General features: G+C 37.3%; 1 protein-coding gene across 1 annotated transcript in view; it reads right to left on the bottom strand.

The window, feature by feature from the left end:
- Positions 1-4,623: 4,623 nt before the first annotated feature.
- The window catches only part of NCAM2 (neural cell adhesion molecule 2), a 321,807-nt gene continuing 299,955 nt past the window's right edge, over positions 4,624-26,475 (bottom strand). Inside the window, exons 16-18 of the mRNA XM_068911269.1 lie at positions 20,884-21,088; positions 16,969-17,088; positions 4,624-8,712 (exon numbers count right to left, since the gene is read on the bottom strand). Coding sequence (XP_068767370.1) covers positions 8,601-8,712; positions 16,969-17,088; positions 20,884-21,088 — 437 coding nt within the window. The 3' untranslated portion in view covers positions 4,624-8,600. The remainder of the gene's footprint in view (positions 8,713-16,968; positions 17,089-20,883; positions 21,089-26,475) is intronic.

Here is a 26,475-nt window from a genome sequence, read left to right as displayed (position 1 = left end):
CAAAAAGTCATATTTTATAGACTAAGAGAATATCTAGAATATCTTTTTTTTTTTTTCCAGAAGATATAACTTTCTACTGAATATACACTTTGTATATAGAAGGCTAGAACACAACACTGCAGCCAGGCATGCCACAAATACTAAGAAGTGCAGAACCATTACTCCAGTCTAACAGTTAACACTTGCTTCCCAATAGGGAACAGATTCATTACAAAACTTCTCTAAAATGAAAAGTTTTGTATAGGAAACCTCTAACATACATCACTTTTTTTTTTTTTTCCCTCCCCCGCCTCTGGCCTACTTATCACACAGTAGTTCAAAATTAATTGCAAGTGACCTCTTAATTAAACTTGCAGTAGATCATGTGCAAGGAGTCATTATACTCCACACTTTTCTTTTAAAAAAAGAAAAAAAAAACTGTAGTTCTCAAATCCACTAGGAAGAAATTCTTTCAAAAGTCATAATGTTTATATTTTATTACTTTGGAAAATGTCTTACACATACACCACATTTTACTATTTTGAGGAATTAAAGATGTTTTAGTCTATAGAATATAAGTAAGTGATTCCTTCCCTTTCCCCCCCATTTACATTCCCAAGTAAAATTCATTTGTCATGTCTTGGACCATGACAGTAAAATTCCTTTTTTTTTTTTTTTAAATTGAAAAAAATGAACAATAATTTGTTCCTCACTAGCTCAGTCCTGGAAGATGATATCTGCTTTACGGAAAAAGTTTTTCTTTTTCATTCAAAAACTTTTTGTTTGTTTGTTTGTTCATCTTCTCATGAGAACACCTGAATGACTTCTAGAAATTCATTGCCTGACTTGGTAAGCTGAGCCACAAGTGGTTCAGTCTGCTTTTCCAGCATGGAAAATGCTTTACAGTGGTTCTAAAAGAATTCCATTGTTATGTTTAATCCTTCTGGAAGAGTTGCATCTTTTTGCTACACAAAAGATTTTTCAGAGATTTTAGTATTATACTAAGCCCAATTTGGGGTTAAATTTTTTAGTAAACATTAAATGAATCATCAAGGAATTTTAAACCACATCCTCAAACAAAAGCATGTTCCACATAGAAATGAACTTTTGAAAATAGTTTCTCGTGATCTGCAAGGGCTCAAATGTGAAACTTTATCCTTTGCTTAGCCAGGAAGGAAAATACAACTAAGTGGAAGTGACACATTCTTTCATTTTTTTTTATTGGTACACTTTATCTGTATTGAAGTTACTGGCAATGATAGAAGTAAATAATGTTTGTCCTTATCAAGTTATCAAAATAACCTTTTAAATATTTTTTTCTCATATTTTGATGAGAAGCATCAGAACACAATGTATAGCAGCAAGGCTGAATTTTAAAGAGTTGGTTCTTTTTCTAAAGGTTTCATACATTATCATTATATTATTAGCAATTCACAATAGTTGTACTTACCATTTATTTATAAATTAAAGGAGGACCCCTCCTGTAGCCAGTGCTCTGAGCTCACTGACTATCTGAACTGGCTTGGCAATGAACTGTCTGTATCATTTGAAGAATTCCAGCTCCTTCAGAACAAGGCACATGCCTACACGAAAAACCTTCAGAGACACACTGATGTTAGCAGGCTACTAAGTCAGTTCTCTCAGGCTTAGTTTTTCAATGCAATGAGAAGGCCGTTTTGCTAATTGTTCATGTTGTCATTGCCGATTAGCTAAGCATGTGCCTAAGGTATCTGCAGGATCGCAGTTTGAGGATCTGTAGGGAGAAGAAGACACAGCTGTGAAGATTTACTGCCAGGTGCAACTTTTTTGCTGTGTATGGCCCCCTCAGTGTTTTGGCTCATGTAGTTTGCTGGAGCTTAGGTGGCACTCAGAAAGCTGAAGCACTTAGTGCTTAGGCACTACTTAGTAACTTTTTAGTGCCTAGGCACTAACGCACTGTCTAGCAAGTTTCTATGGGAATTCAGCCTCTTAAGAGGCTTCATTTTATTGGCAACAGACTAGAAGCCATAGATGTTCCCCTGCTGTTTCAGGAAAGTGGTTGAGCTAGGTTGTTATGAGTGGGCTTCACCCACTCATCCTCCATCTTAGTGGAATACAAAGCAGCAATGATGCAAAAGCCCATTTTATTGCAGACTGAGCCCAATGTGTTGTGACCAGTTCCCAGCAGTGCTAACACAATTACATGCCTTTTGGCAGGCTCAAAATCTGGCAAAACAAGCTAGCTTCTGCTGATAATATATTTTCCTGGCATATAATAACACCTTTAAAATGTTGCACCCTTCTCTGGAAAATGGATTACTCTTCAACACTAACATTTAGGGGGCCTATCATCATAGGTCCCAAACTCAGCTGGAGACGCAAACTGCTACAATACTAATTTTTAATAACAATGCTGTATTTGACAGAAAAGAGAATAATAAATTGCAGGATTTCTTGGGGATTAGTCAGCAATTCTATAATGGAGGGAATAAATAATTTATGTTTCTTTTTGGCAATAAGCCTCCTAAGGGATCAGATCTTCTTGATAGGAAGACACTTATCAAAAATAAATGTGAACTACAACACTTCATTAAAGTAAAAGTATCTTTACTATTAATATACAAATGGTGAAGAGTGACAAATAATTGATATACTTTAAGCCATACTTTCAATGTCTTTCATAAATACAAAACCAGCATCTGCAATATTACTTCTTTTTACAGTTTAGAGATATATATATGTACACAGCATTTCATAGGGACATAAGATTTTGAAACAATAAACAAACTAGCTCCAGTGGTAGCTAACTTATCAATATATAATTCAGGTGGTATATATCGCAAGTGGGCTCTTGACAACATGTGGAATAACAAAAACAATATGTGGTATGCTTTAGCTTATACTGTACACAGCATACAAATACATACCAAGTGCTCATCGTAGCAGGAAAGCTGTTTTTAAAATCTTGTCCAAATACTTCATATTCTTAGTGAGAACTTTACACCGTGAGCAATAAAATTATATTCCTGGGGGATCTGATTGTTTTAGACGTTTGTCACTGATCCATAGAGACTCTGAAGGTTTGTTTCCCTTCCCCTAACCCTATATTTTAAATTTAAAATGTAGCCTACTTACATGGTAGAGTTAAAGGAACAGCAGGGCTAACGTTATCCCTTCTCCAGTTTTCACAGTATGCAGTACCCTGCTTTTTAGCAACACCTTCTGGCAGCCTCTTTTGCTTTATTAGCTCCCCATTTTCCTTGTTACTATCTGAGCCCTCTCTCAGCTCAGTCCTTTGCACCTGTTCTCTCTGTTTGCAGCTTTCCTTAATATTTTCAGCACTGCATCAAGTCATCTTGCCCGCTCCCAATCTCACCTATGACTTAAAAGCTGCCAATACAAATTTGGCAATAAGTATTTATTTCATTTCTCTGGGCTAAATATGGCCAATATTCAAGTTTGAAAGTCAAACATCATGAGGCTCACAATGCCTGTTAAGAGGAAAGATACACTCGTAAACTGCGATTTCTCAGAACCTGATCTGAAGCCAAATCTGTAATGGAAAGACTTCCTTTTGGCTAAGGCCCAGATAGAATTATATAAGAACTCATTTATATGTACAGTGGAAATCTTGTAGATCACTTAAAATTTAGTGAGAGGTTTCCTCCATCACTACAGAACTGCTGTCAAATGGATTGGGTGCTCCCTGAAATGACATTAAAAAAAATCTGAAAAAGGTGATAGATCTTTTTTTTTTAAGATTTATTTTTAAAGTTTGTATTGATTTAACCATGGCAGCTTTGCATTGAGCAGCAGCGTTATCTGAAGTTAAATAAAGTGATTTAAGGAGAAATAATACTTCTTAAAACATGTTTATCCTTACCTAAACGCAATCATGGAGAACTATTTGGAGGGACTTTTTACTTTGCACACTAATTCTGGGCATATACTAAGGTATGGGACAAAACTGAGGTCAGATATTTTTAATCAACCTTTTCTGTTCAGTACAAACTCCTGATAGGAAATCCCTCCCTAAGCAAAAGGCGAGCAGGAGCCTGATGTGGCCCTTATATTCCACTTACACCTAGAAGTCTGATTGTCAAAAGTGATTCAATCGGATGAGCACATATGGAGCCTCACTGACATGGATGGACAAAATTTAGGCCCCACTGAAATCAGACTGTATCTTAAACCCCAATGAGAGTTGAAGCCACTGTAGCTTTTCTTGCAGGGTTCGCTGCACCCCTCCATAGATCATTTCCCAAAACTAAGGGCCTTGAGCTTTTTCAGTAAATGGTTAAAAGCTGGGGAGATGTTCCACATTATCTTTCAGATTTGAGAAAAGATTATAATGTTTTTGGTCTAAGTGCCTAAATAGGACTAAGGAGACTTTCTATCCGACTCTTCAACTTGATAAATTGGTCAATACACCCCTACATGCCTCCATGTGCTCCATCTACTTGCATCTTTTTAGCAGTAATATACCCACAATGACCCTCACTAGAATTGCAATCTCAATAGTTTTTTTGCAAATTTTGTGTTTAAAATATTTATGTGAATTGAGAATACTATCTCCAGTTTACTTTAGATGAGTATTATATATTTGAGCAGAAACGTATGTCATTGCAAAGCTTTCAAATATTTTAAACAGGCTTTGTAGACAAATTATTGAAGACTTCTTTAATAAAGCAGAGTGGCATGCTATCAAAAGGCACAAACACATTTTCATTATCTGGAATAGGAAACAGAAAAATGGCATGATAATTATACCACAGTTTGATGATTGGCACTTAAATAAATAATCAAAGTAATTACCATCATAAAAAGAAAGCCACTTTTTGGATGAACATCAATGTAGAGGCTGAAGACAGCAGGTGGAATTTATTATACCATGTACTGTTGTCATACAGCCTTTGCATATGACTGTCACTGTGCACTATGTTGTAAATATCTATGAAGAGATAGAAAGTAGGCCCAATCCTGCAAACTCTTCTATGAAAGTACATCCTTCTGCTCACATTGACCCCACTGACGTCAGTGGGGTACCATATGAGTGATACACAAAATTTCTTGCAAGACTAGGGCCTAAATAAATTAAACTTTGTCACATTAGGCATTAGCATCACCAGAATAGTATATATTTCTGCAACCACAAAAAAAATCTTAAAAAGCCAAAAAACCCCAAACAAATAAACAAACAAACCCAGAAAAAACTCTCCAGAGTACATTTCTATACTAGGTTGTAAAACATTAATTAAAATTTTTGTTACTATTGTGGTAAATTGGAATACATTTCTACTAAAAAAATAACAAGAAGCTCTAAGTCATTTTACTTAATTTTACTCCTTATTTTTTGTTGAAGAGAGATTGTCACTGCCACATTCCATATTGTCAATAATTTCCATAGCTCCCTCCCACCCCACTCCCTGGAGTATGTTAGTGTAACAATTCAGATTACTCTTACAAATAGTTATATTCTGTCAACTCTTCTGACATTTCATACTAACACTTAAAATTACTTTCAGACAGTAAAAGTGACATTTATACAGATATCTGATTTTTCTTTTTAGTCTAGAATAGGAAAAGAAAATAAAGAAATGATGTTATTCCAGTTCTACATATATCTTACAATTTACTACGCGCTGTCCCTCATTTGGAAATATTTGCAAATATCAGTGGTTTTGAGCATTCTTTCAAAGTTATAGTTTGGCTTCCTCCTGTATAACATAAGAGTCAAAACACAAGAGATAACCTATTAATCCACAAACCAAAGGGTAGGCTTGGAACAGTCTATCAGTAGTTCACCTCTATTTACTTCTCAGACCTCACACGGCACAACTGGCAAGAGACTTAACAGCAGGAAGAAAATAAATACTTTCGGGACTAGATTTTGATTTGTAATCCAATATAGTGGGAAATGCTTTTGCTCCCATTATTAACATAATTTTGCTGTATATTTGGCTTGCAAAGAGTAGCAAAAGAATATTAATGAATGTGCTGAAGAGACATCTTAGATTTTCTAATCTCTTCACAGTTGTTTGCATGTTGTAATTAGAAGCCATATTAGAAAAAAAAAAGTAGTTGTTAGGCAATTCAAGCTTTGTGTGTCTTAGGCAGAAATACTAAGATCTGGAATGTAGTTACAGCTGCACCTAGACACTGTAAGCTCTGTCACATCATATAGGAATCTTGTTGTACAAATGGTCATGCTGGCTTCAGAGAAAGCATCGTTTGCACAGCAAAGGTCAGCTTGTGTGAGTATGCCTGGAACCACCTAAGTTTGTGATGGCAGGTAACAGAGGAAAGGAAGTTTTCTACTTCATCCTCATCCTGGTAAAAATACTGTGTGATACGATGTGGGGTGCAGATGTTCAAGCCACACCAATCGCATTATTCTCCATTGCTTTAATTTTCCACATCCCTTCCTTGTATTTTGATAGAGAAAAAAAGCCCATTTGCCTATATATATATTTTGCAGAAAGAATGTATTTTCACACATATAAATGAGGCAAGTGTTCTTCTCGGTTATAGATAAGGGAGCAGTCCTGCTCACTCCGTGCTTACCCAGAAAGAAACAGGAAAGAAAGCTAGTAGGCCAGCAGCTACTCTCTTGGTAATAGTCCCCATGGGAGCAACAGTGAAAGCTCATAAAGGGACACTTCATCTTTGCTTGATCCAAAAGTAGTGCCTTAGCATTTAAAGAGGCTTCTTTGAAGCAGCTTTAAATTATTCTTGTTCATGATTTTCATCCTACATTGCTATCTCCTCTGGCCCATATTTTTCACTTTGGTTCTGGTTTCATGGGAACTTGGCCTCTTATCCTAGCCACTCCAGCGTTATGCCTCTGTCCTCACCTACTTGATTCCTTGTAGGTTTTTCCCAAAGTGAGAAAAACCTTTAAGAGAAAACATAAAATTGCTTGTTCTTGAAAAATAGGAAAGGTCCATATGTCCTCATCAGCTCCTTCAAGCGCACTAATGCACTAATGCTTGGATTAAAAAGAAGGTGAACCTGCCATTTTCCCCAAATTTAAGGACACTCTTTCACATTTCACTTTTTAGCTTTACTGGACAAAAGTCAATCACTTGCCATAACTACCAAATATCAGCGAAGGATTGAAGACATTCTGTGGGAAGTTAGGCAGTCTAGGTGCTGTGACTATGAGCAAAATTCAGACATACCATGGAGGGGATGTAATTTGCTGAGTAAAGTTACATTTAAGCCTCAGGTATGACTTTGATGTGGAAAATTCACAAGGTATTGTATAATTTGCTCCTGTCAAGTAGAATTTTCTAATCCAGCTTCCTGTAGAGTTTATCTACTTCCTCCAAAGCAAGACTTTGAACACTTTGGTAGATGTGGATATATTGTGCTGGAAAGGGAACAAAATATATTGCTCCCATTAGTAACACCATAAAATCAACGATAATAAATAAGAAAATTTTCCTTAGTAGTGTATGTTAACCAGAATAAGAAAAAGATTATCTTCAAGAATGCTTAGCAGGAAAAAAATGTATTTGGCCTAGTACTAGATGCTACTAAGTAATCACTTAAAACTGTTCTTAACCATTTAGCCAAAGTTCTTCTATCCATCTTTTCTTGTGTTTTCTGTTAAGGCAAAGGATATGAAATCATAAAGTAGAAAGTGCTCCTTAAATACGGACAATTTTTAATATTTTATGTAATGATTTGGGGTGAAAATGTATCCATTACACTAAAATGCAGTTTCATCCCTTGACTACATGGTTAGAACTAACAGAAGAATGAATACCATATATGTATAAATACATTGGGGCAGCTGATTTCAGCTTATATTTATTGTAAAGGTTCCTTTGAAGCCAAAAGTTATTATCAAAAATCAGTTTCCTTTCACACATTTGCCACATTTCAGTTCACACATGGCCTTCCAAACATTAATAGAGAATACCTGAAGCACTGAAAATCCTACGGCCTTTCAAAATCACACTCCTATAGATAGGATGAAGGCAATATAGGTCTACAAAATATTTAGCCATTTTGTTTTAAATCTGCACATCTCGGTTATTAATCTTTGAATATACCAAAGAAGTCAGGTGAAACTGTGGGTGGGGCTGGCTCTATGCCGAAGACAGTTTCTTGTTTTGTTTCAAGTGATAAGCACAGCTGGGATGGCTACTGAGTGTTTGCCAGCTTTAAGGTCTTAAATGTCATACTGAGACTGTTTTGTTTTTTTTTTTTTTTAGAGGCAACCTAAACTCTTGCTTTATTACAAATGAAAATAAATACAACAGTATATGGCACTTTCCTTTACATATGTAGCTTGTACTGTAAGATCTGGAGAGACCCGACGTGTTGGTGGAGGTTAGGGGTGCTTCATAAAGTAGTCTTCTAAACAGACATACTTTGTCATATAATATATTACAGTTCTTATTCTGCAGATTTTTCAAATTTTATACCATGGGACTGGTGTCAGCAAAACTACATACTAAAACCATTAACAAAAAATAGAAAGAAACTGTAGACAGAAATAGTTTCATCATATGTACACAGGTACTAACTATTCCAAGCTTAAGTTTCCAAAGAAATTAAGGTCAGCCATAAAGTTTTGGTCACGGGGTTACTTCAATTCAAATGCATTTTTCAGACAGCTGTAGTTTATCTTATTATGCTTTGCTATCATCTTCTTTTGACTGGATGATGTCATTAGCAACTTTGATTTCTATGGTTTCTGGATTTAAAGCTTCTTTTCCATTTTCCTCCTTTAGTGGCAGTTTCCTATCAGAAGAAAAGAAGAATCATGGTAGTTACAAAAAATTATACTTTTTTATACTATATTTATATTTAAGCCTACAATATATATACTGTTCATATAATACACTGTTTATAATAAAACATAATTTACTGAAAATAATGTACAATTATTTTACTATGACCACTGAGGTTTTTTTTGTTTTTAAAGAAATATATACAAATTCTTTCCATTTCTATTATGCCAGAGAAAGCTAAGTGGTGCACAATAAGCACACTGTTGCTTCCCAAAAATACAGTTTCTTCAATAAGCCAAAAGAAACAATAGAGTAAGGGCCTGACCCAAGACAGTACTGAGGTATATGTCCCTTAGCATATAGTGAAACACTTAACAGTTAAGTGCTTTGCTAATATAGATTTTACTTTTTGCTATGTCAGTTGTATATGAAAGAATAAGATCTTTGACTGGAGAGTATGTCAAAACATAGGTGAAGGAAAGAAGATTTATAGCAAAAGGAGGTAACAGAAATGATTTTCCTCTTTAGAAACTTCTACAATTTACTTTAGATCATAGATTCGAGCTGTTTTAGTGACTTATAACACTTTTAAGGCTAACTTGGTGAAACCTCCAAATGAACAGCACAATAAAAAGTTGGCCATTTACATTTCACCCCGCGGTAAAACTCTTCTTATCTAAATGGATGCAGACTGATTCAGATGGAATTTCAATTCAAGAAACAGTCTAAATATTCCTTTGGGTCTTCTAACCATTCATTCCAATGGCAAAAGAGTCCTCACTTTTACTTTAAAGAAAAGACAAAATACCTCAAAAAAGGTCTTAAAAATCATAGATTTCCTATTGCCAGTAGTTACCTGTCAAAAATATAGCTGTCAAAAATGTGTATGGTTTATTCAGATGTTCCTCTAATAACGTTGCCTGGGAATAATAGCTGTTAATCCTGATTCCGATTTGAGTTTGCTTTCTGTTTTTTAACTGGGGAATAGTATACATATGCCTTTTTTATTCCTAACAACTGTTAAATTTTTCTATAAACTGTCACTACAATTGTTTTGACGTCCCAAAGAGCAATATACTGTTCAAAAATTGCCTGAAGAATCCCTTAGGAATGTCTTGTAAAAACAATGTTGAATAACAAAGCAAAGCAATACCCAAATTCTCAATCGTATGAAATTTTAGGCTGGCTGAAATGAACTAGGCTGTCTTTCTAGAGGTTAAGCAATGCGCACAAACGATATCTGAGAGAAAACAAAGAGAAGGCTAACTTGTTCTATTACCGTAAAATGTGTGGGATGTATCAGCTGTCTGGCTTTGAACACAGAGTTCTCTAGTAACTGTTTCACATGACACAGTTAAAGGAAACGGAATTGAGCCCACAACGTGATGCCTGAATGAATGGAAATAGCAGAATCAATGGAAATCTGTTTTTAAAAGAGGATAAAAAAAGATGAAAAGGAAGCATGGAACCTGAGATACATTTTAGCTAAAGGCCTAGTAATGCAAAATACTTAATCTGTTATTAAAAAGACCTAATTTAATCAAGTTTTATAAAAATGCAGAGTGCAGCTAAGAGAGGCAGCCAACAGACAGCAGTTTTTGCAGCAGTGAGCACAGAAGAACACAAAGAATGACTACTCGTCTCTGTTCGGAGCAGCATACATGTTCTCAGCTATGGTTGTGACATGCCACAGGGCATGTTCCCCTGTAGCTGTTGCAGTCACTCTCCCTGCCATGTCGGAGGCTTCGACCCAAACAGACCATCTGACAGAGGATGCAGCTCTGCAGGTCTCAGGCTGCAGGGAGAGCCTGGGCCTCTCTGTGAGGCCAGGGCTGACAGTCACCTTTCCTGCAGAAGGTGTGCTGTTGCTGACGAGTTGTGTCACCAGGGCAAGGAGTTACGGGAGAAAGTTAGCAGGCTGCGTAGCATCAGAGACAATGAGTGAGAGGATAGATAGGATCTTCTCAGAGACCCTGCATCTTCAAGAGCCCAGCCCCCAAAGGCAGTGGGGTCTGTGCCCTGCAGGACAGTAAGTGGTAACTCCTAGGAAGGTGAAGGCTAGAAGCTGGTGACATCTCAGGAGGAAGGCTCCTGCTCCTCCTGAAGGCTTGCAGCTAATGAACAGGTTCAGTGATCTTCAAGCTGAGGAGGAACTGGCTATGGCTTCAAGTGAAGCGTCTGGGCGGACGGACTCTGAGCCATGTAGGAACACCTGGAGGAAGCAGTGAATGATAGTTCTGGGTGACTCTCTGCTGCAGGGGACAGAGGCACCCATCTGCCAACCTGACCTCCTGTCTAGAGAGGTCTGCTGGGAGCTCACATATGGGATGTCGTGGAGAGAATGCCCAAGCTTGTCAACCACTCCGACTATTACCCCCTGCTGCTCTTCCATATGGGCACTAACAATACTGCCAAGGTCAACTTGGAAAGTATCAAACATGACTACAGACCTCTGGGGGCAGATGTCAGAGGTACAGGGACCCAGGTGCTCAGGGAGCGGGCGGGTGTCATGACTAAGCCACTCTTGTTCATCTCTGAAAGGACATGGAGAACAGGAGAGGTGCCCGAGGACTGGAAGAAAGCCAGTGTCACTCCAGCCTTCACAAAGGGCCAGAAGGAGGACCTGGGGAACTACAGGACAGTCAGCCTCACCTCCAGCCCTGGAAAGGTGATGCAACAGCTCAGCCTGGACACCATCTCTAAGCATGTGGGGGACAAGAAGGTGATCAGGAGTGGGCAGCATGGCTCCACCAAGGGGAAAGCATGCTTAACCAGCCTGACAGCCGTCTATGACGGGGTGACTGGCTGGGGAGAGGAGGGCAGAGCAGTGGATGTTGTCTACCTGGACTTGAGCAAGGCTTTGGACACTGCCTCCCATCACACCCTCACAGGCACGCTCAGGAAGGGCGGGCTAGATGAGCAGACTGTGAGGTGCACTGAAAACTGGCTGCATGGCAGAGCTCAGAGGGTTGTGGTCAGTGGCACAGAGTCTAGTTGGAGGCCTGTAGCTAGCAGTCTGCCACAGGCATCAATACTGGGTCCAGTCTTGTTCAACTTCCTCATTAGTGACCTGGAGGAACGAACAGAGTGCATCCTCAGTAAGCTTGCTGAGGACACAAAACTGAGAGATACCCCAGAGGGCTGTGCTGCCATTCAGAGGGACCTGGACAGGCTGGAGAGTTGGGCAGAGAGGAACCTCCTGAAGCTCAACACAGGCAAGTGCAGGGTCCCGCTCCTGGGGAGGAATGCACCAGGAATGCAGGGTCCCATGCCCCAGGACAGGCTGGGGGCTGACCTGCTGGACAGCAGCTCTGCAGAGAAGGCCCTGGGCGTCCTGCTGGACAGCAAGTTGACCATGAGCCAGCAATGCGCCCCGGTGGCCAAGGCGGCCAACGGGATCCTGGGCTGCATGAGCAAGAACACTGTCAGCAGGTCGAGGCAGTAGTACTCCCTCTACTCAGCCCTGGAGTACTTTGTCCAGTTCTGGGCTCCTCAATACCAGAGGAATACAGATCTACTGGAGTGAGTCCAGGGAAGGCCTACTAAGATGAAGAGGGGACTGGAGCATCTCTCCTCTGAGGAAAGGCTGGGAGAGCTGGGCCTGTTCAGCCTGGAGAAGAGAACACTGAGTGGGTAACCTGATCAAAGCGTATAAGTATCTGAAGGGAGGGCGTGAAGAGGATGGGGCCAGACTCTTCTCCGTGGTGCCCAGTGACAGGACGAGAGGCAACGGGCACAAACTGAAACACAGGAAGTTCTGTCTGAACATAAGGATCCTTTTTACTGGGAGAGTGCTTGAGCACTGGAGCTGGTTGTCTGTGAACAGCTGTGTAGTCACCATCCTTGGAGATATCCAAATCTGCCTGGACAGCACCTTGGGCAACATGCTTTAGCTGACCTTGCTTGAGCAGGGGGGTTGGACTAGATGATATTTAAAGGTCCCTTCTAACCTCAACTATTTTTTGATTCTGTGTATTTCTGAACACAGGTAGCTGAAAAGGATGAAATATTTAGCCAAAGTAATAATTGGGCAATTGATAGAATATATTGAATGGAAATAAAAAAAAATTGCTTTTGGAGAAATAGATTTGGAGCATGTCAGAAATAATTGCAAATTATTTGAAACAGAAAGATTTGCTAGAACCCTTCAACGTCAGATCATGACACTAGATATTACTAAAATCCAACTTCATGCAAACAACGTGAAAAAATTATCAAATGTGACTTTCACTGCAAGCAAGAAAAAAAAAAAAACAAACAAATAAAAGGTTTGACAGGTTTTCCTCATCAAAAAGCTGTCCCATTATTCTTTGACTTTACTGTCTTAACAAACTTGTGGCTTGTTTTGGATATAAAGTGAAATTATTGGTTTAGTTATTGTCAAACATTATCCATTTTAACAACATTTTAGTTATTTTGAAATTTTCTTCTCCCTTGAATTGTTTTCAAATATTAATTCATATTCAGTCTCTCATATTTAATCATGCTTGTCTTTTGATTAACTGTATTAAGTTTAAATATTTTAATTACCCCTCCTCCTGTACCTAATTTTCCTAATTCAAATAATTTTGTATTTTTCAGCTGGGGCAAACAGTTATTCTTCCAAATCTTAAGCCATTTTATAATAAAAGATTTTTTTTGGAAAAAAAAAAAAGAGTCCTGAACCCTAAAAAGTTCTTCTGCTTTAGTCTGATACTGGTTGTTATCAATCATTAATAAGTTGATTTCCTTTAATTTAGCATTTGGCCATAACTGCAATATTCTGCTAATACTACCCATATAAAACTTTTACTAGAATATTTACTTGTCTGAATGACAGTAATATAGCCAAATGGCTCCCAGCCATTTTGATACTGAAATTGACTCAGTTTAATTAAAACTAGGAAAAACTCAACCAACACTAGAAACACAATAATATCAGACAATATTAGGAATGTAATTATAATACCATGTTGCATGTGGCATTTTAATCACGTTACAGAAATATAGTAAGAAATGCACAATTTAACAGATTGATTTCCTGTCATTACTACTAAAAGGTTAAAAGTGCTTTGTGCTGATCTGCTGTCACAAATGGATCCCTGGCTTTAAAAAGATTCATCTGAGTGAAGGTAAAACATAGTTTAAGGAATAATATGCTTGGCAATATAATGAAAAGACTTCATTATTATAAGACTAAGTCATCTCATCAGTAATTATTTTATAGAAATGCTTCAACTGCATTTAAAATTCTGAGTATTAATTGGTACTATTCAAAATAACACAGTGCCTGTATTTATTTTGTCCTATTGTAAAAATCTGCAAAAAAGACTGCCTGAAAGTTAGGCACAAAGACTAAGCTAGGCTAATTTTGCAGTCAAGGAAGAGACAGGCATCTCATCCACATGAGGGATCTTATCCTTAAATAAATTCTCTCAGACATGTAGAACATGCCTCTCTCTCTGCGGATTTCACCTAATTTAGACTAAAGGCTTACCTCGTGTACCTTCACGACAGCCAAAATTAAGCAAAATGAATCCCACCTCATATGAACACTGACTGCCTAGAGTATTCTTGAAACTCTTTCCTCCTATAAGCTAAACTCTTCCCTCCCGCACCCCTGCTGGTCGTCATTGCTCTGCTCAGCATCTGCCTTTCTGGCTGATAGCACCTGCTGTTGATAATGTGTTTGTGTGTTGTTATTCCTGCTGAGCGACTTAGTTCTACCCCGTTGCTTCCTTCTTTCCTCTAGTGGCAACTCACCCATATTTTGTATTGCTTCTCTGCTTCATTTGTTATGACTCCTGAGTGAGCAAAGGTCTTTCTGTGTCCCCTCAGTCTTAGTGTCTCTTCAGATATCCTGATTGCAAGATGCTTTTCTGTATTCATCTTTGGTTTCATAAGTTACACTATCCTGAATCTGTAGCTAACTCATCTGACCTTGGCCCAGCTGTGCCTTAAACTGCTGCCTTTTGTCACTGGTTGTGGGAGAAGAAATTGCCAAGAAGGCAATACTCATCACTAATAATATCGTCTAGCAGTTCTATTCTCCCAGGGATACAATACCCATCAAACTCCTGATCAGCTGTTCCTATGATTTAGATATTTCTTCTGGCATCAGTGACTCATTATTTTTTTCCTCCAATAAGATAGTAAAACATTCTTGATCTTAATGTTCTCATGTTTCATTCCTGCCAGCTGTTCTAAAGGCTGGGACAGGCAGGAAGAGCTGAACTTAATCTTTCCTTGTATTATGCCCTACGCTGGATGCAACTCAGTTGTATTTGCAATATCTGGCACTGCAATTAGTCTTTAAGATATTAAACAACTTGGCCCTGGTGTCCTAGCAGCTAATGTATTCAAAGCCAGTGGATTTTGTACAATGTTTTATCTTTATAAATAACGCCACATCGTTAATTCCATCTGCTGAGAGTCAATTAAGATTTTTTACAGTATACATCTCTACTAGTCAAAAATAGTATTAGTTATGCTGTAACAAATATCAGAACATCAGAATTTTTCAAAGACATTTTAAAAAAAGTGCTTCAACTCTTTACACTGAAAGTTGTTTACAACTGTATTCCTCCAATAAACTGACTCTTTAGATGACTGTGGGTTCTCCTCAGGGACCCTCAATATAAATCTAAGCATTTTTCAGTAGATTAAATTTCCATGTCAATGTGCAAAAAATATTAAGAGCAGGTATATCACTAGTCATTCAACAGATTCCGTAACTGTTTTATTAACACAAATTTGAAGATGTCGGATAACTATTCTTTAAAAAAAGTGTATAGCATCACTTGCAGTTGAATCCCCCAAGTATTTTACTACAAATGTCAATGGCAGCCAGTAACAGAAGCTTTTATTCTTACTAAGGGCTTTGACTTTTGCAGTTCTAGACAACGACGAGGATGACAATTTTGTTGCATTTTCAGAAAGAGAAAAAGACTCGTCTATCAGAACTTTCTTTCCTTTTCAAAACACAACGGTAATTCCATCAAATAATCAACAGGAGAGTTTCTATCTTTACCTTATTCACCACAGAAGTGTCTTCGTAGCCCTGACAGCTATAAGGTCTGATTAAGCAGGAAAACATGAAAGCTTTGGCTCAAACCAAAGCCAACTCAGAGTTTTCCTTAATAATTTCAAATCAATTAACTGTTGAGACTTAGAAATTAATCTCTTGAGGAATCAATTCATCTTCTTTAATGCCACACTAGGTGGGCTCGCAATAGAAGGAATGGTACTGTCATCACCTTTGTTGACATATTAGTTTCTCTTCAAACTATATTTTCAGAAGAAGAAAAAATGCACATCAGAAGCTCTCAGTAGTAACCCAGTCACGAGCTTAGTAAAATACCAGGCTTGCTTGTGACTTTTCACAAATTGTGCTATATCCTCTACCCCGTTTTGGAAAAAATGCTATTCAAAGTATGAATACCAACAATTCTATCCAGTTTAATCTGTTCTGGGGCTGCAATAGCAGAGTTCAGGAGAGGACCTGACCATCAGCATTTGTCTCCTTGGAGTCAGAGGCTGGGGCTCCAGTGACTCACAAGCCAAGTGGACCTTGGGAGTGCCACATGAAAACTACTGTGGTTTCCGCACCGAGAACACCTTGCAGAGATAGGAAGGGGGAAATGAGAAAAGAAACAACTGACAGAAGTGGCTGGCCTTCAGCGCTATTAATCCAGTTATACCATGTGGCTTTAAATAAGCAGCCAAGCTCTAAGTTTGGCTTAGCTGAATTAAAGCAGCAAGGGATAACTCTGTGAGGAGCTGGGTTTCTGGAGCACTGAGCTCCATAACAGGGGGTGACGCAATCTACAGCCATTCCTGAGAATCAGGAGGTTATAACCACAGAGCGGTTCATAGCTGCAGGGTAGGCTCCTTGGGAGGTGCAAGAGGTGGTAAAGATTAGCTTTATCTGATTAAGAAAAACCCCGTGCTCTTGCTTGGTAACTGTTGAAAGGTTAGGGGAGCTGGTCGGTTTCGGGGCACTGTGGCTGCAGAGGCTCTTGCAGAGGCCGGCAGGGCTGTGACCTGCCTGTGTCAGCCGGCTGCTGTCTCCCACAGGATGTAGAGGTTACTCTGGGTGGGCAGAGAGTCAGGTGGGCCCAGACTGCCATGATTTAGAATGATTATTGTAAAACATCACACTGGTAAACTGCATTGCCACAGCATATCATTTTCACGTCAATGTTATGTATAGCTCTCCCTTTCCCAGAGTGGAAAGTCTTCAGAACTAGAAGTTTTTGTAAACTCTGAAAAATTTCAGGCTACTTACTCAGGTTCTGTGAGTGGAGTTGTTTCATTTGGCTCATTTACTGGACTCCCGTCTTCATGATTGGTAATTCTTTCATCCTCTGTTCTCATTTCCACTATTGGTTCTTTTGATCCATCTTTCCTAAAAATTATTAAAAGAATCTTAATCTCTAGCATTATATTAACCGCATACACTGCACCTTATTAATTACCAAGATGCCTTCTTTCAAAAGTTGTCAAAGATAAGGTAGAACTAATTATCGAAGATTAACATCACTAAGACACATTTAACAAGAGTTCTCAAATCCCTGAAGTCTTCAAAGTACCCAGTATATGTGGCTACTAACCTATTCCATAAACATGGTTTTGTATCTCAAAACATCATTTTGTTCATGACTAAATAATAAGAGGAAATCCTCTTGCTAGGAATAGATTTATACTTTGCTAAACTAGTATAGTTAAAGAGCAAACTAGGTCAACTGATCCTCATTTACGCCTGAACTTTTCTGGCAGTGAAAAGAGCCTTTATGCAAGTATAGATGTTGTATATTTTGTTCTCCTACTCAGTTGTCAGAACATGGCAAAGAGCCCTTGTGCAATAAGAAGCTAGCCCATTCTATTCCAATTGATAGAAAAACATCTTTATTTCTCTGTCAGAATCCCCCCATTTTAGGAAAAAATGCTATTTCCACACTCTTAAAACACTAAATGACCTTTGTGCCAATAGGCCAATGAACTGTGAGGAAGATGGAGCATGGAGTCTTCTCATTATGCTTTTGTTCAGTATTCAGGATATCAGGCCCTGATACAAAAGTACTGTTTGCTTCTACAGCAATATTAACAATATTACTGTTAATTACTAGCTTATACTTTTACACTCAAGACAGATCAAAAGATATCCAAAATATATCTGATATTTTCAAAGTAAAACCTCTTCCCACTGAAATATTTCCTTCCTTTTTAGAAGATCACATTGGCAATTGTATCCTGGACCTTTATCAGCCGCAATCCGAAAACATAGGGTAACCAGGCTAACAATCCCTTCCATATTTAACAGACTTTCCAGACCTTTCACATTCCAAAGAGTTGTCAATCGGTATGTGCCATAGTGAAGCTCTAGTCCTTGTCTAATTCATACGTTGTATTTTTAAACTGTTCCTGAGAGGACAATCCTTAAACAGTCTGTTACAACAGCAAAAATCTAAATATTGAGATGGTACGTGGAAAACCCTACCACCTTATGGTAGGTATCCTCTAACAAAATCTTTATAAAGTAATGATGGTGCAGCACAAATAAATGTATATCCAATAAGTTGACTAGGGAAAGATTAATGGGTAAAAACTTAACAGATTTTGGTTATTTTTAAAAACTCTGCAGGACTTGTGTTTATTTACCTGTGAAAATAAAATTCCACTTTGACATATATAAATGAATACAATACTCATTTCTATAGAAGGTGCACAGAAATGAAGCATTTGATTTACTAGTTAGGAGTTAGTTATTTGATAACATTGCCATACAGTTATAATTTGGAGCCATGACTACCTCGTATCTGAGGAAAGATTATGGCTCATAATAGAACTGGTGAAGGGAATTATAAATTCTACTTTATTTAGTCTGTATATCTGCAATCTTATCTATAAACACATATTATTACATATCCAAAAGCCTAAGAATGGTATTATTAAGAAATAGCACTCACAGAGATTGAACAATTGATTGTAGAGAAAACACAAATTGTGTAACAATTAAAAGTTCCACAGACGGAAACTTATTTGTAGGAATCACGTCAAGTCACTGCTGTGCCAGGAATGTGCTGTCTGTATTTTACATGCATTATAGCATCTACAATTACTACATATGGAACATAAACAATGACTATGTTTTTCCTACTAATCAAATGTAACAAAAATACTCAAAGAAAACCAGCAAGTGAACTGACACCTAAAAAGAGTGAAATGTCAGTGTCTTCTAGGGAATGGCAGCTGGCATGAAACAAATTTAAATTTTGACTGTTTCAGAATGTTTTTAAATTTTAGCCTGACAGTCCTGCTATTTTATTTATGCAGAGAACAGGCTAAAATAAGAACAGTCCCAGAATATGTTATGATCTGACTTACAGAACACCACCCCAACAAGGAAAGAAATAAAACTGAGGAAGATACTCATGCTTGCAAAAAAGCGTCATGGAGAATTTAGTGTTAAATGATCAGCTTTGTGCTTCTCTGGGACAGCACGAGATGGCATTTGTATAATAGATGTTGGTAGCAACATATGAATTGCTGACAAGTGACATTTGCAACTTTAGCTCCCTGAAGTCTTCCCATTCAGAAGAGTCTATACCCCAATTCGTATTTAGCTACTTCCTAAACGTGAAATTAAAGCAAAAGTTTAAGTAAGTGCTCTGCTCAGCAGGAAGAGACAGCTGAATCACAGCCAGAAGCTTCAAATGCTGATTCTGCTCAACAGGACACACTTCTTTAGCACGATGGAGAAATCGGTGTTATTCTTTCTCTTACTGTAAGCTGCGGAGAATTACAAAATAGTTATTTTATGGCACAACTACTCTTATTCAGAAGTATTATTTGATGTAAATATTGCGTGCCTGCTTATGATTGGTTTTGTTCTACGGAGCTGTTTTACAAAGGGTTCTTGAGAATCCAGCCAGGAAATGTAATAGAGTGACCCAAGTGATTGACAGTCTTTCAATCACAGTACGCAAAACTAAAGCCCAAAATAGAAAAGCTTATCTCCACGAGAGGCACCAAAGAAGCCTGACACAGCTGTGAACAATGAAGTCTGCAAACCGCTCTGGGCTACAAACAGCTGGGGAAGGACGGCATCTGGGAAGCTGCAGCAGAACAAAGTGCAGGGCCTGTCTACAGGGAGAGCTACAGCATCCAGGAACTGGACCAGTAAATGTTATTTAAGCTGTGCAAAGATGGCATTCTCATTAATACGGCAGCATACGCATTAAGAAGTATTTCATATGAGGATAATGAAGAAGTGAAGCTAACATATTTAGTAAAAAATGGAACTGTTAAAATGAGGGAACATACATACACAGTTCTCTCCCCATCTTACCTTTTGAAAACCCTGTAAACATTTGTTCTTTAAAGTACTATTATTTTATGCAGTCAGTACTTGAACCATTTTGCCAGAGATCTCACTATTTTCTGTTATTTAAGGCAGCACACTCGGCCATAAATGAATGGTTCATTCCCGTTTCTCTGATGAGGTGGCCATTATGCAAGGGTATTTGTCAGAATCATGATTGTTCTTTCCCGCTGATTTTTGCAATCATTAACTGCTGCTATGAAGAATAATCACACTCACCAGCAATTTCAGCCATGTCCTTCTGAGCATTCTATTTTTAAAAGTCAGCAATACTTCTAATCCCAAAAATTCAAGAATGAGAGAGAGCAATAGCTGTATTTAAGAAGACAAGCTCTTTCACTGATTTTCCACAAAACCTACCGTTCTTCACTCCCACATTTACTGGCACTGCCACAATCATATACTGAGTTTGGATGTTAGCAACTCAAAGATAAGACTAATATAAATGGAGTTAAAATGCTCTGACATCCACTTCTCATGGACCAAAAATGTTCCTGTCTCTAATACTGAATTATGATTGATTTTACTTTTCATCAGAGTAGCCCAAGTTGCACAAACAGAGCATCTTAAAGCGAAGTACGGTGGATGCTTTTTTTTTCAGTTTTTTCCTCCTCTCTTTTTTTTTGAGGCAACATTCCCCCCCCCCCCCCCCCCAATTCTGTACATTTCAGGGGAACTCTGAATTACTCTTCTAAGTAATAGAAGTAGTTTATGAAGCATTCCCTTTGCCACACTGCAAAACTGCCAAGAAGTTAATACAAATTGGACAACCAAGATTTCCTTTCAGTGATGTTTCCAAGATACACGATTAATACTCACAAGTAAGCAGCCTTTCCTTCTTCCAGCTCTTTACTTTTTCCACTTGAACCACTCTTTTTCCCACAAATCCTCCTGGTGATGCACATTAGCAATCCGCATTGTCGTACAAAGAAGCAGCTAACATCAGTCACAACAAGGATTAACAAAAGGGCTGCCACTCCGAGGCCAATGACAGCACCGAGTCCAAGACCATTAAAAAGAGTGTCTTGAAGGAAAGAAAATTAGAATTCTTTAATAAAATTCATGCCAAAGAATATATTTTCTAAAGCTTTTAAGGAAGTCATAGACCAGGATGTTGAAGTATGTTTACTAATGAACCATCAGAAATCACTGGAAATAAACGGACTTGAAGGTTAACCATGTATACAACCTGATGAAAAAGGAATAAAAGACATTTTTTCCATTTAATATTTTCCCACTGCCAAATTCTAACAGGGTCACAAAGCCAAACTGACATTGTTTAATAGTTACATAATAACATCATATCTCAATATTCCAAGACTAAGAGAAATCAGTATGCAGTGTAAGAAACAAATTTTAAATGTTTAGCATAGTAATAGTCAATATAAGTTATGTAAGAATATAAGTCATTTTCCAAGTTTCAAATTTAATTAATTAGACATAGTGCTAAGCAGAATTACTGAAAGGTTGAAGAGAGTGCTAAAACCTGTATTTATTCTTGTAAGGGTAATTTTTTGGATTAAAGTAGAATGAAAAAGTCTTCAGAGAAGTTAATTTGAGCTAAGCGTCTGCAAACAGTTGCACACACTTAGTCTTAGATAAATCAGTATGAGGACAACTATGCATATTCGTAAATGACTATAGGGTCAGAACCTCATTTTGTACAATGTTGTACCTTGAAAATATATTCATATATTTAAAAAATAAATGTATTTTGCACCGATCCTACTGGTTGCCGTTGTATTATAAAAGCCGTGGATGGCTAATTTTACTTCACTATAAATCTCTGAAAAATCTGCTTAAGGAATATATCGACCCATTTGACGTTCTATAATGTACAGAAGTGTTACAGATTGGTCTGAATATTGTGAGTCTGAGACAAACGATGACTGTATTTGTAAACTCAAGTCACCCTATGAAAGGAGCCTGATCAATAGCCTTGGGAAAAAAATACCACCTCAATAACAGTTCATGGAACCAGCTAGCTCCAGAAAGTATCATTGCAGCTCAGAAACAGGGTGCTTAAAAAAATGGCCAATGGCAATTGTCTAGTGTGATGCTACAGTATGAGTAAATGCCACAAAGGAGTAAAATATTGCACATCAGTGTTACTTGCTTAGTGTTATCATGCCTTGGCATGATGTACTAGTCAGCAATGCAGCAGGACACTTCCATTTGTGCCTGCTGCCAAAATAAGAGCAAGATTTTTCCTACAGTAGATTATTTGAGTTCGGTTATAACAAAGAGCAAAACATAATATATGGTAAATTTTTTAATGGGATTACTACTATCATCTTCCACTTTCTTCTCTCCCTTCCACCTCTATGACAAACTGTGGACTGTTTTGAGATTAAGAATACTGTTTAAGCTTTCATTTTTTGTCTTAACTTATTTTCAAAGAAAATATGACGTCTTTACCCTTTCCAAGGTAAATTGAAAGTGGTTTTCTACATGTTTTCTATCATATTAACAGAAATTTGGGCTTTGTTAGTCTGTTTCATAGAACTCTTAAAAATTGTAAAAACTTTTTTCAAAGGAGGTGAATCTTTCGCCTCTTAGGCAATCAAGTTACTTTTATATTGTATGGGTTATTTTATTATAGCACTGTTGTTTATAAGTTTATTATGCAATAAGCCAGAGTTCACTGTGTGTATACTTGGATGGAGGACTGAATGGAGAGATGGAAGGATGGATGGAAAGACAGATAGATAGATACAAAAAATTATATAGAGATATAAATAATGCACAGAACGCATTTCTGTTTCACTGGAATATTGTGGTGCAGCAAGTTTCCCTCCCTGGAGCAATTCAGTGACAGAAATAACTACACAATATTTTCACTGGCAAGTGAAGGAAATAAATAATAAATATAACACTTTGAAGTTATTTTCCTTTCCTTAGAAAGACTTGTAAAATTACATGAATAACTATAATAATGGCACAGCGATGAAATGATGTATCATTTATACATTGCTCCATCAGCAATGAAGGTGACACTTCACATGAATTCATTTTCTTTTTTTTCATATCAACACTCCCAGTTAAACATTGCAGGTATATTTTCTGATACGTTTTCAGGAACTTATATCCAATCATCCAATAGATTACTTTATTCCTAAAATTCAGTCATTTGTATTTATGAATCTGAATCGTCAGGAAGTTATAAATAGCTATTTAATCTCAATTTATTAGAAAGCTCATATGTTTAAAAAGATATAATACCAGTAAAATCCTATGGAATCAGTTTCTTAGAGCTATGACAACAAAGTTTGTCCATATCTTCTTAATCATTGAATAGAATTGTGGAGGAGGAAAATTAAGGTCTTTCACTCCGTAGTTTCTAAGGGATTTGGGGTTGGTTTTGCTGTTGTTGTGGTTGGTTTTTTTTTTTTTTTTTAATGCAGTGTTAGCAGGTCTTTTCCATGAGAAGGTAACATTGACAAAGAGAGCGTTTCTGTCCCACTGTAACACTGATGCAGCAAGCTTCCCACCCTAGAGCGATTCAGTGACAGAAATGGCTACACACTATTTTCTCTGGCAGGTGAAGGAAATGTTTGTAGTAACACTATTGCTTCTTTGTATGAAGATATTTGTGTACATTTGTCATAGCTGTGGGGAAGACTTGTTTTTTTCATTTTTAATCTTTTTGGTATTTGGTGAGACATCTGAGACCTAAGCATTTGACTGCTACACAGTTTTCTCTGTCTTCAAGGTGGATACATTTCCTTTTTTTTTCCACCCCACCTGTCTCGAGTCAGATTATGTGTAAAAAGAATTATTTTAAAGAATGATTAATAGGCTTGGCAGGAGTGCAAATCCAGACTACTCAGAGGAGATATTTTGCAAGACTAATATTTTGCCAACTAATGTCTGTAACTATTAAAAACAGTAAGGTTCTGAATGGAATACATACTCATCTCCATTGAATATAACAGACATAAACATTTCTAAGGTTGAAAGAAACGGTAGGACCACTCCACGGACATAATCACTTCTTTAGGCAGTCACAGCTGGTAAGAAGCAGTAGCAGAAGCTCAGTGACCTTCTGCTTGGCCAGAGCCATTTTGTTCTGCCACATCTTTACCTGTACATACTTGGCACAGCTGAGCCACGGTTAGAAATGACACCGTCAGAGACTAATCACAGTATCTACTTAGCAATAACTGTAATACTTAGTGAAACGTAGTGTGCATTATGAAACGTTACTCACGTAGTAGATGCTTAGAGTACTTTAACTTTGATGACCACAACCAAAGTTTGTTTTCATATGAAAAGTCAGTTCGTTCTGTCCTCTCTTGTTACCTGCTAGACCTTTAATGCTAAAATACAATGAAATGGTGGTCTGAAAGTGACCGGTTTTATTTCTGATTTTATTACAACATCATTCTAAGTTTTGAGCACCAAAGTTAGCAACTTTTCATGTTCCCTTCAGTCCAAATTATCCATTATTCATTTAAATATTATTCTTCAGAAACACTGAAGAAAAACCCTGTTCAACATATTACATCAGATATTTTTATTAACACAATTTTGGAAGAAATTGGTCATGGAAATCAGTAAATCTGCAGATCACTGCGAAAACAAACTTTAAAGAGAGAAGGTAGAACTCTCATGATTTTCTTCTGTAGCAATGTTGTTAGGCCCTTACATTAAGACTGTATCAGCTTTCATGTTTTTTAAATAAAATCCACTGAGAGCTTAGGTTGGGAGAGTCATTCAAGAACAGGGCCCTAGAATGAATGTATGAATATTCTACTCAATAGTTTTATAAAGAATAAAAAATAGTTTATTTTTTTCTTTAAATAATTCTAAGATATTATTATTGATATCGTTAACAGTATTGTTGTACTTACTATAATACCTTGCGAAAACATATTTGTGGAGTTAATATTGGGTATTAAGACTAGTATGGTGAATTCAACCGTGTCCTGTCCCAAGAAAAAAACACTACAACTACACCACAACTGCATCTATACCACCTGCCTAGCAATCAGGAAATAATCAGCTGTGATTAAATTGGTTGAAAGCATCACTGCAAGTCTCTGGCCCTTTTGATATTTTTCTCTTGGAACATTTACTGTCTTGATGGGAAAACTTTTGACTTTTTGATAGTTTTGAGCAGATCCTCAGTGGGTTTACATGTGAAAGGGATTTATATATGGAAAGAACAGCCTCAGTTACTTTAGAAATGGACTGTTCTGAAGTATTGGGACATCTGCTTGCACAGAGCCTGTGGCTTTCATCCATCCATATGTGAGTTTTGTAAGGAATACTGAAGACTATTCCCAACTTCTCTTCCCAGGGTTAGGGAGGGGCTAGCCTGGAGCAATGAAAGGTATATATTTAGTTGGTGTCAAATCACCAGAAATAGCAATAATATCCATAATATGAAGAAAACTCTGCAGAATTTATAAATTTCAAGGACTATCCTATAACCTTTTACTGAACACTGAGCTGTGGAAGCTTGTAGAAACGAGTAACTGAATTAATTAGGTATGATAGACTGGGCATTTTCTTTGACTGATTTTACATTTATACATATACATTGTTTTAGAATTTTTTTTCCCCTATTCCTTCATTGAATTCTCCTTTTTACTTTACTTGGGCCCCTTCCATTTTCTCTTTGCCTCACTCCTGGTTGTCTGATTCACTCTCCGTTTTCTACTCATTTAATCTCAACTTTTCTTCCACCTATTTCAGCACCTTTGTGAAGCTACTTCTGTCTTTGACTTTATAATACCTCGTTTCCTTTTGGAACCCATTTGTTCATAGATTTCTGTTTTACAACTTGTAGAAAGTCTCTTTTTTGGGGTTTTTTTTGTTTTACAATTTCTGATATCTTTCCAAAAATTACATCCACATTTCTCTCCCTTATCTCACACACCCTGAAGAGTAACAAGAACACTGACAAATCCTGTGGTTGGGCATGGACTATGACTACCCTTTCTCCTTGTGGAGATAAACAGAAATTGGATTGTTCTCTGTTAAAAGAGTATCCCTATTATGGTTTATTTTTCATGTAAAGGAAGCTATATTAATTTAAAATATATTTTTGAGGTTCACCTTCGGCTTGTTTCTGTTCTTGCTTAAATTACTGGGACTTTGCACCAAACTGTGTCTGCTCCTTCAAAAGTCAGCTGTAATATACTTATAGCAATGCCAGTTACTGTAAAAGTAGATGTAGGCCTATTTTGACTGCTTTCAAAAATCATATCCTGATGTATTTATGGTATCACAATAATGTGAACTCTTGCATTAATATCTTATGACAGCAATAGAAATACAAGCTTATTTACTAGTTGAAATGTTAGTGTCATATTGTATATAGCTTTCAAATATACTTTTGAAAAACAACTTTGGAATCAAAAAGTTTTGCCTTTAATTAAATTGGGATTAGCTTTACTGTGACAA

This window comes from Struthio camelus, chromosome 1 (assembly GCF_040807025.1).
Source record: "Struthio camelus isolate bStrCam1 chromosome 1, bStrCam1.hap1, whole genome shotgun sequence".
Classification (NCBI taxonomy): Eukaryota; Metazoa; Chordata; class Aves; order Struthioniformes; family Struthionidae; genus Struthio; species Struthio camelus.
The sequence above is the reverse complement of the archived record's forward strand: the minus strand, read 5'-3'. Positions and strand labels throughout refer to the sequence as shown.